The sequence below is a fragment of the Molossus molossus genome, unplaced genomic scaffold, assembly GCF_014108415.1.
Source record: "Molossus molossus isolate mMolMol1 unplaced genomic scaffold, mMolMol1.p scaffold_m16_p_14, whole genome shotgun sequence".
NCBI classification, from domain to species: domain Eukaryota; kingdom Metazoa; phylum Chordata; class Mammalia; order Chiroptera; family Molossidae; genus Molossus; species Molossus molossus.
This window is the reverse complement of record NW_023425349.1, coordinates 752,803-770,904: the sequence shown is the minus strand read 5'-3', so window position 1 is coordinate 770,904 and position 18,102 is coordinate 752,803. Positions and strand designations below refer to the sequence as shown.

The 18,102-nt window shown below is 50.3% G+C and overlaps 1 protein-coding gene across 11 annotated transcripts in view; it reads left to right on the top strand.

Annotated features, from left to right (window-relative positions):
* Nucleotides 1–287: 287 nt before the first annotated feature.
* Nucleotides 288–18,102, top strand: part of EHMT1 (euchromatic histone lysine methyltransferase 1) — a 77,021-nt gene continuing 59,206 nt past the window's right edge. For all 11 annotated transcript variants that reach the window (XR_004959475.1, XR_004959474.1, XR_004959473.1 and 8 more), the window contains exons 1-2: nt 288–357; nt 11,296–11,852. Coding sequence is in view for 7 of the 11 variants with exons in the window: in XM_036260440.1 (XP_036116333.1) it covers nt 330–357; nt 11,296–11,852 (585 nt within the window). In the remaining 4 variants the exon portion in view is untranslated. The remainder of the gene's footprint in view (nt 358–11,295; nt 11,853–18,102) is intronic.

The window sequence follows — 18,102 nt, the reverse complement described above, 5'->3', positions numbered from 1 at the left end:
CACTTGAAGTAATTTGTAGCATTTCTGTAACAGCCATGCAGTGGGGACGTTAATTGTGTGAGCAACACACAGGCACACTGCCTGTTAAAGCGTGGCTCCGTAGTCCAGTGGGGTGTGGGTCCCTCGGGGTTCCTGACCCTCCTGGAGGCCCCAGCTGTCCAGTCCCCCTGTGGTGAATCACTGCCTGTGCCTTGGTTTTGATTCAGGTGGACTCTTCAGAGGAGGCATGTCGGCAAATTGCTTCGTCTGCCTGTACAGGGACCAGACTGACAGCTGTTTCTCTTTAGCAGGCAGTTCCGGCAAAGGGGGAGACGAAGCAGGATTGCTGCATGAAGACCGAGCTGCTGAGAGAGGAAGGTAAGGCAGGCGGCTCCTTCCCAGACACACTGTCCACCGGAGAGCGAGAGCGAGCGAGAGCGAGAGCGAGCGAGAGCGAGAGAGAGAGAGGCCTTCTCCAAGAGTGGGGAGCGAATGCTCAGCGCACCGGAAGTGTGAGACTGAGTGGTCACAGGGAGGTGTCTGACCGCCTCATTCGCGTCTCTCAGCCAGAGCCCCTTGGTGCTTCACCGATCACAGACCGGGGCACGGTGCTGGTCCCGAGGGCGCTGCATGTTCTCGCAGCACTACGATGACGCGTGCGCGGATGGACGGGACGACACTAGAAGCTGGGAAACACCCATCTGCCCCCTCACGGCCTTTTCTAAAAGCAGCGGAGGTGGATGAGGCCAGGTGCCCTTCTCTCCCACACTTGCTGCCGCGAGCCGAGGCTGGAGCAGCCGCCGCTCTAGCTCTCACCCCTTCAGCCTTGCAGGGGCTTCGTTCTCCACCTCACACCGGCGCCAGTCCTTGTCTGTCTTTGACACCACCGTCCTGGTGGTTCTGACTTGCGTTTCCCTGATGATGTTGAGCATCTTTCATTTATTAGCCACCTTCTTGGTTAATCCTCACCCGAAGATATTTCCAGGCTTGATAGAGAGAATGGAAGTGAGGAAGCTGTGGGGGGAGAGAGAGGGGAACATAGATGTGAGAGACACATGGATTGGTCGTCTCCCCCATGCACCCCAACCGGGGATTGGGATCAAACCTGCAACCCTGGACTCGAACCCCACAACCCTTCAGTGCACCAGCCAACACTCTAACCACTGTGCCACACCGGCCAGGACAGTTTTGTGGATCTTTTTTGGAGAAATATCCATTCAGTTTATTTGTCTGTTTTTAAGACTGCTTATTGATTTTTGTTATCCATACAGGTACCTATCAGATACGCGATTTGCAGGTGTTTCCGCTCATTCTGTGGCTTGTCTTTGCACTTTCTTGATGATGCCCTGTAGAGCACAAAAGTCTTAAATTTTAATGTCCAGTTTATCTGAATTTTCTTTAGTTCTTTTGCTTTTGGTGTAACATCTAAGAAATCATTGCTTAACACATTATTGACCGGCAATTTTACGCAGAAGTTATCTCATGTCACTGGCTATTTATTCGTAATTGAGTATGAAAGTGAAACAATCTAAATAAACTTCGGTATACTTTATTTATACATAATGAATTTATTCATTCATCATTTTATTTTATCCTCACCCGAGGACACTTTTCTATTTTTGTTCAGACAGAGTGGGAGGGAGAGAGAGGAAGAGAGAGAGAGAGAGAGAAACATTGACATGAAAGTCACACATCGACTGGCTGCCCTTCCGCACAATCCCAACTGGGGCTGGGGACAAACTGCAACCGAGGTACGTGCCCGTAGCAGGAACCAAACCCCGGGTCTCTCTGGACCAGTGCTCTAACTGCTAAGCCAAACCGGCCAGGGCTACATCATGAATTTAAATGAAACTTTGTACATTATCTGCTACATATTATATTTTGTACATATTATATATTTTAGTAATTTTTTTTGGTGTGGTATACTGTATAGCAATCACCTACGTGTAATGGTACGCAACATGTTTTGCAAATATATGTGGTTTCTCTGCGCTTTCATCTAGGGATAACTCCTGCTTAGGTACATACAAAGACTGAAATTTTGGAAGAAAGTAATCCAATAGAGGCCTAATTTTATACAGTCTGTCTTTATTAGATGTCTTTTGTGAATTATCACTAAGATGGAAAAATGCATGAATTTGCTTGAATCTCATTCTGCTCATAGTTCTAGAAAATATTGGAGCTTCAGCTAAAGGGTTCGTTGACCAGTAATTTCTCTGATGTGATTTTTTTGTTTGTCTCATCAGTATCAACAAACTGAGAAACTTTTTTACGAGTCAGCTAGTGAGCGGTCAACAATGTGTTTAATAGAAGGTCACAGAGATGTATGCTGATGCTGTATTGTAGAGCTTTATAGTTTTATGCTTACAGTTAGGTGTGTGGTCCACTTCGAGTTCCTGTTTGTGAATGGAGGGAGGCAAGGGTCCAGCTCATGCTTTTGCATGTGGGAATCCAGGTGTCCCAGTGCCACGGGTTGAAGAGACCGTTCTTCCCCATGGAATTGTCCTCCAGTCCTGTTGGAACCAGCTGTCTGTCAGGGTGAGGGCTTGTTTTGGGCTCTAGTTCTGTGCTGTGGATCGTGTCTCCCCTTGATGGTTCCCACCTTCTCTTCATCACTGCTGTTCCGCAGTGAGTGTAGCAGGGGGTGTGTGAGGCCTCCAGCTCTGTCTTCCTTTTTAGTATTTTGCCTCTACTGGGTCTTTGACTTGCCATATGCATTTTAGGATCAGCTTGTCAATTTCTGCAGGTAAGCCAAATGGATGTTGGCTGTGTTGAATCTGGACATCAGTTTAGGGGGCGTGGCCATCTCAGTAATGCCATGTCTTCTGATCCATGAATGTGGTGTCTTTCTATTTGTTTAGGTCTTCTCTAATTTCTCCCAAGAATGTTCATGATTTTCAGTGCACAAGCCTTAGGCTTTTTTCTTTAAATATGTATATATATATTTTTTTTATCCTCACCTGAGGACATTTTTCCATTTTTTGTTCAGATAGAGTGGGAGGGAGAGAGAGGAAGTGAGAGAGAGAGAGAGAGAAACATCGATGTGAAAGGGACACATTGAGTAACTGGCTCCTGCACAACCCCAAACAGGGCCGGGGATAAACTGCAACCGAGGTACGTGCCCATAGCAGGAAATGAACCTGGGACTCTCTGGACTGCGGGCTGACTCTCTAACCACTGAGCAAAACTGGCCAGGGCTAAATATATTCTTAAGTAATACATACATATATACTTCTTTTTTCATTTCTAAATATGTTTTTATTGATTTTTTTAGGGGGGGAGAGAGAGAGAGAGAAACATGGACGTGAGACAAAAACGTGAATCGGCTGCCTCCTACAAACCCCCTACTGGGGATTGAGCCCACAACCCAGGCGTGTGCCCTGACTGGGAATCAAACCCAAACCTCTCAGTCCATGGGATGACATTCAGTTTACTGAGCCACACCGGCTGGGCCTATTTCAAAGGGAGTTATTTTCTTTCATTTTGCTCTTTGATACTGGAGAGAGATACAGTTTGTTTTTGTTTATTGATCTTGTATCTTGCACACTTGCTGAATTAGTATATTATTTCTAATAGCTTTTTTACTTCCTTAGGGATTCTATAGAGAAGGTCATGTCATCTACACAAAGATAATGTCCTTTTGTTCGAAATCTACTCAGTTCATTGTGCATGTGGTCTGTCCACCTTCCTTCTGTCTGGGGTCTGCATGGTGCAGTCAGCCTGTCTGCTTTAAACGTGTTACAGTGGCTTCTCATGGATGCCAGATAACCAGGTCTTACTTTTATCAGTGTCCTAATCTCTGTCTTCTTATTAGTGTGTTTAGACCATCGATTCATTTTGCTTTAATTGGATCATGCTGTCCTTTATTCTGTTTTTCCCTTTTTTTTGTTTGTTCCTTTTGTCTCTGTAATTGCATTTCTTTAAGCTTAATACTTTTTTTTTTTTTAAATCCTCACTTGAGGATATTTTTTTCCATTTATCTTCAAATAGAGTGGGAGGGAGGGAGGGAGGATGGGAGAGAGAAAGGGAGAAACATTGACATGCGAGAGACACCTCAGCTGGTTGCCTCCCGCACCACCCAGACCAGGGCTGGGAACTGAGCCACAACCTAGGTACGTGCCCTTGACTGGAATCGAACCCGTGGCTCTTTGGTCTTCTTGCTGACGCTGTAACTGCTGAGCCAAACCTGCTAGGGCTGAGTGGAATACTCTTTATGGTTCCTATCCTTACCATCTCCACTGTTGGCTTAATACCTTTACCCTCCCCTCACCCCTTTTCCAGTGTTTGCTCTTGGGCTTGTAGTGTTCATCTTTCATTAGTCTGCCTTTTAAGTCTTATTATTCCACGCTGTGTAAATTGTATTAGTTAATTACGTTTCCCCTTGATGCTACTGTTACAGATTCTGCTTCTGCAGATGTTATAAGCCAGTTATATGTTGTTACCATGTTTGCTTTAAGCATTCAGTTTTCTGTTAACAAAAATTCTAAGTGAGATAGTAAATGCTTTCGTGTTTTCTTACATGTTGGTCACTTCTGGTTCCTCTTCATAGTTCCTCTCTGTAGATGGATTTCCACGTGAGGGCATTGCCCTACCAGCATTTAACATTCTTCGATGTGCTTTCCTGCTGGTGACTAATTTTCTCGGCTTTTGTTTGTTCGAGAATGTTTGAAGGGTGTTGTGTTGGCTGTAGAATTCTAGGAGAATGGTTTTTTCTCCAGCAGTTTAACGATGCTCCATTGCTCCCTGGCTGGCTTAGTGTTTAACCAGAAACCTGAAATTCTGACCTCATGTGCTGCGGCTTTTCTTCTTGCCTGCTGGAAGACCTTTTTTTTTTTTTTTTTTTTTTAAATCGTTATTGTTGAATGTATTACAGATGTTCCTCATTTTTCTCCCATTGACCCCTCCTCCCCACTCCCATCTCCCTCCTGCCTTTTCCCACACTGTTGTCTGTGTCCATTGGTTATGCATATAAATTCTTTGGTTTATTTCTTCCCACCCTCCAACCCCCTTCTCTTTGAGGTTTGTCAGTCTAGCAGTGAATTTGTACTTCTTAATCCCTTCACCCTTTTCACCCATTCCCCCAACCCCCCTTCCATCTGGCAACCAACAAAATGTTCTCTATACTATGAGAATGTTTCTGTTCTGCCTGTTCATTTTGTTTATAGATTCCATTGCCGATAGATATGTATTCTTTGCCATTTTGTTTGTTCATATATTTTATCTTTTTCTTCAAAAAGACCCTTCAACATTTCATATAATAATGGTTTGGTGGTGATGAACTCCTTTAACTTTTTCTTGTCTGGGAAACTCTTTATATGGCCATCGATTCTAAATGACAGCTTTGCAGGACAGAATAATCTTGGTTGTAGGTTCTTGCTTCTCATCACTCTGAATATTTCTTGCCACTCCCTTCTGGTCTGCAAAGTTTCTTTTGAGAAATCAGCTGACAGTCTCATGGGAACTCCCTTGTAGGTAACTAACTGCTTTTCTCTTGCTGCTTTTAAGATTCTCTCTTTGTCTTGAACCTTTTGCATTTTGATGATGATGTGTCTTGGTGTGGGCCTCTTGGGGTTCATCTTGTTTGGGACTCTCTGTGCTTCCTGGACTTGTGTGTCTGTTTCCTTCACCAAGTTAGGGAAGTTTTCTGCCATTATTGTTTCAAACAGGTTTTTGATTTCTTGTTCTCGCTCTTCTCCTTCTGGCAGCCCCAAGATGCGAATGTTTGCACGCTTGAAGTTGTCCCAGAGGCTCCTTACACTCTCCTCATTTTTTTGGATTCCTTTTTCTTTTTGCTGTTCTGATTGGGTGTTTTTTGTTTCCTTATATTCCAAATCAATGGTTTGCTCCTTGGCTTTACCTACTCTACTATTGATTCTGTGTAAATTATTCTTTATTTCAGTTAGTGCCTCCTTCATTTCTGACTGTGCATCCATCATTTCTGACTGGTCTTTTTTATGCTCTTGAGGCCCTCACTAAGTTCGCTGAGGTTCTCACTAAGTTCATTGAGTATCCTTATAAGCAGTGTTTTGAACTCAGCATCTGTTAGGTTGCTTATCTCCATTTCGCTTAGTTCTTTTATTGGAGTTTTGTTCTGGTCTTTCATTTGGGACCTGTTTCTTTGTCTCCTCATTTTGGCTGCCTCTTTGTGTTTGTTTCTGTGTATTACTTAATGAGAGGTATGGGGCTATTTGAGACCAGATATTGCTTGTTTGAAAGAATTTGGGAAAACCTGAAGCAGGATCCAAGACAGGCCAATCCTATGGTTAAGCAACTGGCAATAGCTTGGGTGGGCCTGAAAGCTGGGTGGGGCAGGGCTTCAGGGAATCACCAGGGCGGGGCTACCAGTGTGAGCCAGGTTGCTGGAGTCCCAGATATGGCGACTGTCTGCCGTCCCAGGGAAGGGCTCACCAAAGGAACAAAGGCCTCTGACAGCACGTTTGTCCCGGAGAAAGCCCCCTCTCCAGCCCTTGCTCCAGTGCCAAACAGCTCAGTTCTTCCCTGTATGTCTCTGGTGCCCCTCGAGCTGCCTTCCCTCTGAGCTTAGAGGGAGAGAGTCTGATAAGTCCGTGCACGGGCCCTTTAAGGAGCTGCCTGGGCTCCAGCCGCCTCAGTCTCCCTGAGCTTCAGTTCCCGCTGGTTTTTCCAGCCAGAAGTGATGGTGATTCTCTTCCTGGCACTGGAACCCTGTGCAGGGTGCCTGGTGTGGGACGGGGACCCCTCATTCTTCAGGGAGGACCTTCCCAGCTAAGGTATCCTCCTGATTTTTATCCACCACACGTGGATGTGGGAGCAGCCTGTCTGCCTCTGCCCTTCTACCAGTCTCCATGTGGCTGCTGCTTTAATTCCGTAGTTGGAGGACTTCCATTCATCTTGATTTCAGGCGGTTTTGAATGATGGTTGTTCTGTAGTTTAGTTGTAACTTTGATGTGGTTGTGGGAGGACACGATACCGTTTACCTACCCTCCACTTTGACTGAAAGTCTTTCTGGAAGACCTTTTTATCATTCCTTTTCAGCAGTTTGACTGTTGTCCTTTGGTCTGGTTTGTTTGTGCTTACCATTGGCTTCCTTGTTCAACTATTTTATGTTTCTTATCAAATTTGGAAACGATTTGGCAAAAAGCATTTTTTAGCCACGACTTCTTCAAATGTGTATGTTTTTCTTCCTCCCATTGTGGGAGGATCATGCGTCAGACCACTGCTTCCTGTGGCCCGTCTGCAGTCCTCTGGCCTTTCCGTGTGTCTGGGTGGCTGTTAGTGTCATTGCCTGAGAGTTCATTGCCGAGACCGTGGCTCACCGTTAGAGTCCACTGTGCTCCTCTTGGGCGTCTGTCCTCCTCCCTGGGTTGGCAGTGCTGCTGGCTGTGTGGCGTTCACACCTGTTGGTCCCGTAGCCTTGGCATCGTGGAGTCTCGTTGGCCAGTTCTCTTCACTGGGGAGTCTTTGATTTCTTGCACATTTTGTAATTTTTAGTTAGGTATTTTTGAATAGTGTTGTTGGTGGATTGAATGTGGTGTTGGCTTTCGTTAATCTTTTTATTTTCTTCCAAATAAATTGTTGGGCTTTTCCAGGATACTCGATGAGTTAGCATGCAGACAAGTTAGGCCTCTAATCGGCCCGTGCGTGAGCATCTTCAGCCCTGAAATGGGGTAACCTCCAATCGGTTGGATGGCTGTGTGTAAGAAATTGTACTTCGGCAGCAGAGAGATGCAGCCCTCATGCTGAGGGCTGAGCCCTGCGGGGTCTCACCTGGATGCCACCCTTGGGGCCCCTTCTGTCGCCCAGCCCTTGCTCTGCTCATGAACCAGCGGCACCTCTCCATGTACCTGCTTTCCTCAGACTTCTCAGCCGCACATTGTGTTCTCAGTGCGCAGGCCTTACACCCTGAATGTTCCACCCGTTCTTATGCTGCTGTAAGTGGTGTGTTTAAAATGTTATTTCCAGGTGTTTACTACTAGTATGTAGATTTGCAGACTGTCTTCAGTAATTGAACTGTATTTTGAGGTAACTGTGGAGTCACATGCAGTTGTAAGAACTGGCATCGAGAGCCCACGTGCTGTTACCGAGGGTCACTGTCTGAGAACCGGGCGCGAACATCACAGCCAGGACATGGTCACTGCGGCCCATTGCCAGCCTTACCAGATTCCCCCAGTCTAGTCGTGTTCACGCGTGTGTTTATCTGCATTTTGTGACACGTGTAGGTTCCTGAGTCACCACCATGGCTAAGACCCAGAGCACCCCTCTCCCCAGGGCCCTCCTGGAGCCCTCTGCCTCATTCCCCCTGTGGTCCCCCTAGGCCTGCCGTCTGGACATGTCTCAGACCTGCTCCATCCTGTGTGCACCCTGGGCCTGCCGTCTGCACATGTCTCAGACCTGCTCCATCCTGTGTGCACCCTGGCTATGCTGTCTGCACAGTGTCTCAGACCTGCTCCATCCTGTGTGCACCCTGGGCCTGCGTCTGCACATGTCTCAGACCTGCTCCATCCTGTGTGCACCCTGGGCCTGCGTCTGCACATGTCTCAGACCTGCTCCATCCTGTGTGCACCCTGGCTATGCTGTCTGCACAGTGTCTCAGACCTGCTCCATCCTGTGTGCACCCTGGGCCTGCGTCTGCACATGTCTCAGACCTGCTCCATCCTGTGTGCACCCTGGCTATGCTGTCTGCACAGTGTCTCAGACCTGCTCCATCCTGTGTGCACCCTGGGCCTGCGTCTGCACATGTCTCAGACCTGCTTCATCCTGTGTGCACCCTGGCTATGCTGTCTGCACAGTGTCTCAGACCTGCTCCATCCTGTGTGCACCCTGGGCCTGCTGTCTGCACATGTCTCAGACCTGCTCCATCCTGTGTGCACCCTTGGCCTGCGTCTGCACATGTCTCAGACCTGCTCCATCCTGTGTGCTGCCTTTTGTGGTTGGAGTTTTCTCTGTCAGCACGATTCTCTGGCTCATTGCAGTAGCTTTACGTGTCGGTATTTTGTGCCTTTCTGTTCCCAGGGCGTGGATGGGCCGCAGCTCACTCCACCATTTACCCACTGAAGGCCAGGGCTGTTCCCAGGTCTCACATGTCAGTGCTCGCTGCTGTGTGGCCGTGATGGCTCCTTTCTCAGGACAGATACACAGGTGTTGCAGGGTGAGGTCTGTTCAGTGTCACAAGGAACCGCCAGTGTGGTTTGCAGAACACGTGCCCGCCCTCTCGCAGCAGTGACTGGGTCCACCTTGCACTGCCGGGGTGCGTGTCTCAGCGTGGGTTAGGTGTCTGCTCTTGAGCTTGCAGAAGTTCTGTTTTTTTGTATTTTAATGTTTTTATTGATTTTTTAGAGAGGAAGGGAGAGAGAGATGGAAACATTAATGAGAGAGAAGCATGGATTGGCTGCCTCCTGCACGCCCCCCACTGGGGATCAAGCCCACAACCCGGGAATGTGCCCTGACCCGGAATCGAACCGGGACCTCAGTCCATAGGACAATGCTCAATCCACTGGGCCACACCAGCCGGGCAAGGGATATACGGCTCTAACCAAGATGACTTAAGATCTCTATGGAGAAAAAAATTTTAATTAAATCATTTTATGATCATCAATGGATGACAAAAATAGCAAGATGTCAGATAACCTCCAAATAAGCTCTGCACGATCCTGTAACCCAGGTATGTGCCCTTGACCAGGAATCTAACGTGTGACACTGGTCCACAGGCAGGCCAGGGCCCCATCCGTGTTTTAACTGCTAATTGGTAATGTTTAAAGGACTGGCTGGGCCCTGGCCAGTTTGGCTCAGCGGTTAGAGTGTCGGCCTGCGGTCCGGAGAGACCCGGGTTCGGTTCCCGCTAAGGGCACGTACTGCGGTTGCAATTTGTCCCCGGCCCTGGTTGGTTGTGCGGGTGGCAGCCACTCGATGTGTCCCTTCACGTCAATGTTTCTCTCTCTCTCTCCCTTCCTCTCTCTCCCTCCCACTCTATCTGTACAAAAAATGGAAAAATATCCTCGGGGGAGGATAAAAAAAAAAAAAGGACTGGCTGGGAGGTGCCAGGGCCCGCCCCCATCTCTCGTCCTGCCCTTGCCTCTCCTGCACTGCACACGGTGGGTCTGCTCTCACCGTGCTGTCTGCGGTGTCCTTGGGTCGATGCTGACCGCCCCTGGACTCGTTCATTGTTCTGCTGCGCAGGGTGGTGTACTGGTGCTGTCTCCAGGCTCCCGCCTGTTCTGTTCCGCTTAGGGTTTAAAAATTGACTTGCTGTTTGTTCATTTGGGGCGTGGGTATCACCCTCACATCCTGTGCGAAGCCTGTGCTGCGCTCGGTGCACAGCGAGCAGACAGGCACAGCCCTGCCCTCATTCACCTGGTTCTAGGGCGCAGCGTCGGGCAGTGGTCCTGTAAGGGCCAGGGAGATGGTGACTGCCGTCGTCCTAGTCTCTGTCGAAGCCCTTCCCACACCCACGATGTGGCCATGGTTGTCTGCTTCAGTCTGTCAGCGAGGGTAGGTGCACGGTGGATCTTCTGCTGGCAAATGCACTGCTGTGGTGTCCAGACAGTCTGTCTGAGCTGTGCTGGAGGCGGAGCTTTGGTAGAGAACGCGCTTGCAGACCTGCTGTGACAGCGCTCTGGCCCATACTGTGGCTGGGAAGCTCTTTCCGGGCTCAGTCTTTAAGCTGCCTGAGCCTGTTCGTTACCTCGAAGTCCTGCTCGGGTCAGCCTCTCAGTGGCACCCCAGTTGCTGGTGGGTGTGGAACCTGCTTTGTGTTTTTTTTTTTTTTTTAATCCTCATCCGAGGACATTTTTCCATTTTTTGTACAGACAGAGTGGGAGGGAGAGAGAGTAAGAGAGAGACAGAGAGAAACATCGACATGAAAGGGACACATCGAGTGGCTGCCACCCGCACGACCAACCAGGGCCGAGGACAAACTGCAACCGAGGTACATGCCCTTAGCGGGAACCGAACCCGGTCTCTCCGGACCGCAGGCGGACGCTCCAACCGCTGAGCCAAACCGGCCAGGGCTGCTTTGTGTTTTGAAATCTTGTGGGTGGTGATGGTTTTGTGCCTCTGATCTTAGCCCGTGCCCCTCGAGGCAGGCCCGGGCCCTCGCCCACACTTCACACGCAGGGCAGGCAGGCAGCAGGCTCTCCTCTCGGGTGGGCTCCCCCATGCTCAGCCAGCTGACTTTCAGGTTCACGTCTGAGTTATCATTTTAGTCAGTCTGTTTGAGCTGAAAGGTTTGTACATGAAGTGATGACCTTTCTTCAGACGGTACATGGCCGTCGGGAAGGTGTGGCTGTGGTGCAGGTGGTGTCGCAAGGCCGGCACGCTGACTCTTCTCCTCTGTTACAGAGATCTCCATGGCCGCCGGCGAAGGCTCGCCCGAGAAGCCTGGAGGAGATGCCCATGTGGCCACTGAGGGGGCCACCAACGGGTCCTGCGAAAGGAGCGATGCAGGCAGGCATGTCAGCGCAGCCGAGCACACTCAGGAAAATGCAAAAGGCAGTCCCCAAGAAGGTCCCAATAAACTGACCCGGATAGCAGAAAATGGGGTTTCAGAAAGAGACGCTGAAGCGGGGAAGCAGAACCACGTCCCAGCTGACGACCTCACGCAGACGGCCGTCATCGGGAGCAACGGGTACTTCCTGAGTAAACCAGCCCTGCAGGAGCCTGCCCTGCGGGTCCCCAGCACCTTGGCGCCCTCCCTTCCTGGGCATGCTGCGAAGACCCTCCCGGGAGCAGCTGGCAAGGGGCGGACTCCCAGCGTGCTCTCTCAGACGCCAGCCGCTGCGCCAGCCAGGCCTGGGGAAGGGAGCAAAGACGCGGAGGACAAGAAGCCCACGGCCCCGGGCGCCGATGTTAAAGTTCATCGGGCTCGGAAGACCATGCCGAAATCCATCCTGGGCCTGGTAATGTGCCCCGTCAGGGCGGGGCAGGGACAGCGTCTTTCTTGCTGTTTCCTTTGTCTTCTCTTTTGTTGTGACCATGGCAGGTGGGCCTCAGTACAGGAAGGAGAAGGGCCGGCAAATAGCAGCGGTCGCCTGTAGGTTGGGAAGGTCAGGAGATGCTGCTCACAGTTCGAGGGGCAGCAGCGCAGCAGGGCCCTTGGCCTGCTCTCTGGGCTTCACTCTTGTAGGTGCCCCTTCCCCGCGAGGAGACGCACCACAGACGCAGCTCCTGCTTTGGGCCTGGGGCTTTCCTTCCAGCCCCACACCCACCGGTCTCCCTGGGAGTGAGTGGACAGGAGTGGGCCAGTGCACACTGTCACAGAGGGGAGGGGACATGCCCAGGTCTCCATCCTTAACCGAGCCGCCAGAGACATTGGCTGCTGCCCCCCGACTTCCAGCCTGCCGCCTGCTCTTCTCCGCGTGTCTGCAGGTCGAGTTTGCTCTCCCAGTTCTGTGGTTTGGGTTTGTGGTCAGATTCCTTGGGGGTTTCTTGTGCCTGGCATTGCTGGTGTGCCTTCTGATGCCAGTCGGATGTCCATCACCTGTAGGTCACCTGTGCTTTCCTCCTGGCAGCCTCCCGTGGGCATGTGGGTCTGGTTGTGAGTCTCTCCAGCTAGGAACACGCTTTGTGCGCTGCTCTGTCCAAGGACGTGGGTCTCTGTCTCCTTGGAAAGCTCTTCACTTGGACGGGTTCAGCTTTGATGTTTTGGCCAGTCATTCTACATATTGATATTTTTAATTTTGACAGCTACTTTTCATACCTAGAGTCTCCAATTAGCGCTTTTAAATAATAAAACCTTTGTTCTTATTTATATTTTGTATTATTTCAGTAACGTTAGTTATAATTCTTTTAGAGTCTCTGTTGTAAGTCCTAATTCTCAGGTGGAAGTTGTGTTTGAACTCTGCACCTCTAGGGGTGATTTTTCCCTTTCAGATCACGCTCATCTGCATCTCTGATATCGTATCACCCGACTGCCTGATTTCTGTGTGTGCTCTTTGTCGCCTTGCTGCTGGGATTGGGGGCAGAGGCGGGACACAGCTCCCCTCACCGCCAGGTGCCCAATGCCCCCTTGCGGTCTCTGCTCTTCTAGAGTAGCTAGGGCGGGGCCCTGATGCCTATGTCCCAGCGTGTGGGCCTCACCTCACCACACTGGCCCGCTCTCACTTGGTCCCCAACTTTTACAGTATTTTCTTTTTGTTTTTTTTATCCTCACCTGAGGACATTTTTGCATTTATCTTCAGATAGAGCGGGAAGGAGAGAGGGAGGAAGAGAGAGAGAGACGTGAGAGAGACACATCGAGTGGTTGCCACCCACACGACCCCAACAAGGCCAGGATCAAACCGAAACTGAGGCATGCGCCCTTAGTGAGAATCGAACCCAGGACTTTCTGGTCTGCAGGCCCATACTCTAACCACTGAGCCAAACTGACCAGGGCAGTATTTTCTTTTTCTTAATGTTTTTAAAGTGGATTTTAATGAGAGAGGAAGGGAGAGGGACAGAGAGACACATTGATTGTTTGCCTCCCCTATGCACCTTGACCGGGAATCAAACCCGCAAACTTCTGTTGCATGGGACGATGCTCCAACCACCTGAGCCACCCAGCTGGGGCAGTGCACATGTTTTTGTTTGGATCTGTGTTTTCGTTTTTCTGGGTCACTACCCAGGGGTACAATTGCAGGGTCATGGGGTAATTAGAAATTAATTTTATAAGCAGCTGCCAAACCATCTTTCAGACAAGCCATCGCATTTCACACCCCCAGCTTGGTGTGAACAGCCCGGCTCCTTCTCCTCACCAGCGCTGGGGTTGCCCCTGTTTAATTTTGGCTGTGAGACTTCACTGTGGCTTAATTCTCTGCACACGCTGGGGCCATTGTGTGTCCTTCTGGGGAAGGTCTTCCATGCCCCGCCCATATTAGCGCTGTGTGTTCTGTGAGTTCTGAGACGGTACAGGAGCCCGTTGCTGGCTCACCGAGCCTGTGGCTGTTCTTTCTGCTCCCTGCAGTCTCACAGAGAGGCTTCATCTGGTGGGCCCAGCCTGCGAGCGTGTTCTCCCACGGCTTGGCCCGTGGGGTCCTGGCAGACGCTTCACCTAGCCCTGGATCCTGAGGTTTTCTCCAAACCTTCCTTTCTTTCTTTCTTTCTTTCTTTCTTTCTTTCTTTCTTTCTTTCTTTCTTTCTTTCTTTCTTTGTTTCTTTCTCTCTCTCTCTCTCTCTCTCTCTCTCTCTCTCTCTCTCTCTCCTAATCTGAGGACATTTTCCATTAATTTTTTTAGAGTGGAAGGGAGGGAGGGAGGGAGGGAGAGAGAGACATAGATATGAAAGACACATCAATTGGTTGCCTCCTGCACGACCTCGACCAGGGCTGGAGATCGAACCTGCAATCCAGAATGTGCCCTTGACCAGAAATTGAACCCCAGACCCTTTGGTCTGCGGGCTGACGCTCCAACCCCTGAGCCAAATCGGCCAGGGCAAGAGTTTTTATTTCCATGTGAACTTTAACTACAAGTTCCAGTTTGAGTTAATTGTATTAGGTGTGAGGTTAAGGATGAAGTTTATTTATTTAATTTTAATTTATTTGTTCTTTACTGATTCATAGAGAGAGAGGAAGGGAGGGGGAGAGAGAGAAACATCAATGAGAGAACATTGATTGGCCGCCTCCTACACGCCCCCCACTGGGGATCTGGCCCAAAACCTGGGCATGTGCCCTGACCAGGAATCAAACCAGCGACCTCTTAGTGCATGGGTCGACGCTCAACCACTGAGCTACACCGGCCGGACCCACCATTATCAATTTTAAAATGCATGTGAGAAATTTTGCATCATTTATTTAATCTATTTGAAATTATACTTTTATTCCATTTCTCTTCCAGGTTTTTATTCTTACATGTTTTTATTTTTGAGGATTTTTTTTTGTTGTCACCCCATCATATTCTTCTAGGAAAAAAAGGCAGTTTGAAATTTAATTTCCAGTTGTTTCTCTGACCATAGACTTATCTGTGTGTTAGCTTTGTTTTGATTGTTAGGGTGCAGCTGGCTACAACACATCATGTTGTTGGAAATTCCTGACATCCGTAGGCCGGTTAGGCACAGGGAAAGAGTACGGAGGCCGGGAGACCGATTTCCTGGAGGCCACGCCTCCTGCTTCACGCCTGCTCCCTGGTCCCTGTGGCCTGCGGACAAGGCCGAGACATCAGTGCCAGCTCTCATCACCACCTCACCAAGTTGGCCTGACCAAATGCAGCATGCGTTTTTGTTTTTTGTTTTTTTTATCATTTTTAGAATTTTTATTATTTTAATCCTCACTCAAGGATATTTTTCCATTTATCTTCAGATAGAGTAGGAGGGAGGGAGAGAGAGAGAGAAACATTGATGTGAAAGAGACACATTGACTGGCCATCTCACACATGACCCCGACCAGGGCCGGGGACAAACTGCAACTGAGGTACGATGCCCTTGACCGGAATCAAACCCGAGACTCTGGTCTTCGGGTCAACGCTCTAACCACTGAGAACACTGACCAAGTCCAGCAGGCTAATTTTTATTGTGATAATTTTGTGTGGCCTGAGACTAATCTAAACATCCAAATGGCCCTTGGCAGAAAAAACGCTCCCTAGCTCTGAGTGTGGAGGCAGGAGGAAGCACACAGGCCAGGACGGGCATGGTCCCCACGGCCCTCTGACTTGGTGCCCTCTTTGCCTCAGACCTGGCCTCTGTTGCCTGCTCCCTACACCCAGTCTGTTTTGTTTGATTTTCTTAGGCAACTGAGTTTTATTGAAAACGGGGGGTTTAAAAAGAATTAATTGCTTTTCTTTTAAAGAATACATTTTTATTGATTTTTTAGGGAGAGAAACATCGAAGTGAGAGAGACATTAATTGGCGGCCTCCTTCACGCCCCCGACTGGGGATCGAGGCTGAAACCCGGGCATATGCCCTGACCAGGAATCATACCAGGACCTGTCAGTCTGCGGGATGACACCCAACCCACTGAGCCACGCTGGCCGGGCTGTGGATAGACTTTTAGAGAGAGAGAGAAACACTGAGTTGTTCCACTTAATCTGTGCATTCATTGGTTGATTTGTGTGTGTGTACTGACTAGGAATCGACCCCACAACTTTGGCCTAATCAACTGGGCTACCTGGCCAGGGCTTGAAATTGTGTTTTAAAACCAGTCACTCCAGTGAGAAAATTAGTGCTGCAGCCTTATGGGAAGTTGCTTGTGCGAGTGTCAGGGGCCGTGTCTGCAGGCCGTGTGGTCTGTCTTCCCCTGGCGGTGCAGAGGCCGCTCTCCCGCCAGAAAGCAGCAGCATGGTCCGCGCCTCTTCTGCTTGGCGAAGACCATGCGAGCTTCTAGGAGGAAACCTTGCTCTGCCTGAGGTCCTTGTTGCCTTGGCCCTCGTTGCAGCCCCGTCTGCCTGCCTGAGTCGCACACACTGCAAGGGCGTCGCACGGCCCCTTAGCTCTCCTTCTGAGCTGTGTCACTCTTCCCTCCCACCCCACCCCCGCACGTGCCCCTGGTAATTCTCCAGGTCCTGGGAAAGACTCCCCGTTGTTCTCAGTGTGGTCGCTGTGCAAATCCTACTCAGTTGCACCTGCATTGTCTGGAAGGAGCCATCATCTGTGCTGTGGGGCTCACCCCCAGCTGAGGCCAAGCCGCAGCTGGGGAGCTGGCAGCCAGGACACTGGGGTGGGCTGACAAGGACTGACCCTGTTTGGGTTTGGGGGCCAGGCAGGGGTGTGGGCAGCTCTCTGCAGCCTGGACGCAGGTGTGACGCAGGTGTGCTGCAGGTGTGCTGCAGGAGTGCAGTGGGCACTCTGTGCAGGAGGGCCCAGACTTGGTGGGGTGCCCAGGACCACTCTCTCTTTCATCTCTGTGTTTTGTCAGGGGAGCCCCAGCAAAATCTAGAATCTTCTTGCTTTTTTTCTAGATTTTTCAAAAATAACACCTTACCTTAAAGAGCGGGTTTGTTCCTAAGCAGCCTCGTGTGTGTTCCCTCTCAGGTTGGGTTGCCCCTGTTTGTGGCTACTGTACAACTGTACTTTGTGTGTGTCTGCAGGCGCTGGTGGTTGGTAGGGGCCACAGGAGCAGCGTGTGAGGCCTGTGTTCAGGCAGAGGTCTCCTTGGACACAACCTGTCCTCGCTGAGAGAGACCAGAGCATCCCGCAGGGGCACGAGCTGCACTGAAACCGGGCGGGTGAGGTGGGCGTAGTGGCAGGAGCCACGCGGGGGAGGCTGGGGAGCTTCCTCATTGAAGGGCGAGGAGGATGCTCCCGGGGCCCCGTTGGTACCTGCAGGGCCAGTCGGCCTGCCGCTGCTGCAGTGTAAGGAGCTTGCCTCCAGGGTGGGGCGCAGGCAGGGCTGGCTGGCTGCCTTGGACATTGACCCCAGGAGATGAGGAGTTCTAAAAAAAATTGTGAAATACATATGGCATAAAATACACCTTGTTAACCAGTTTTAAGTGTCCGGTTCTGGACATTAAGTACATTCACATTGTTGTTGAACCATCATCGGCCTCTTCATCTTCCCAAACTGACCCTCTGTCCCCATTAAACACTCCCACCCCTCCCCCAGCCCCTGCACACAGCATGGCTTTTCTGTCTCTGTGGATCTGCTCCTCTGGGGACCTCATATGTTTGAGATCCTACAGGACTTGTCCTTTGTGACTGGCTTCTGTCACATAGCGTGATGTCCACAGAGCCCATCTGTTGTAGCAGGAGTCAGAAATTCCTTCCTCTTTAAGACTCGACGGTGGCCCTGGCCAGTTTGGCTCAGCGGTTGAAGCGTCGGCCTGCGGTCCGGAGAGACCCGGGTTCGGTTCCCGCTAAGGGCATGTACTTCGGTTGCAGTTTGTCCCCGGCCCTGGTTGGTCGTGTGGGTGGCAGCCACTCGATGTGTCCCTTCACGTCAATGTTTCTCACTCTCTCTCCCTTCCTCTCTCTCCCTCCCATTCTATCTGTACAAAAAATGGAAGGATGTCCTCGGGTGAGGATAAAAAAAAAAAGACTCGACGGTGTTCCCCTGTGTGGACGGACTCGTTGGGTTTATCCATTCCTCTGGGATGTCAGCCCTGGCTACATGGGCAGTGCTGCTCTGACCCGTGACGGGCAAACCTCTCTCTGAGACTCTGACTTCCCGCCTGCCGACGTCTGCCCAGGACGGGCTTGCTGGGTCCTGCGCCGTCCTGTGTGTAGCGTTCTGAGGCCCCTCCGTGC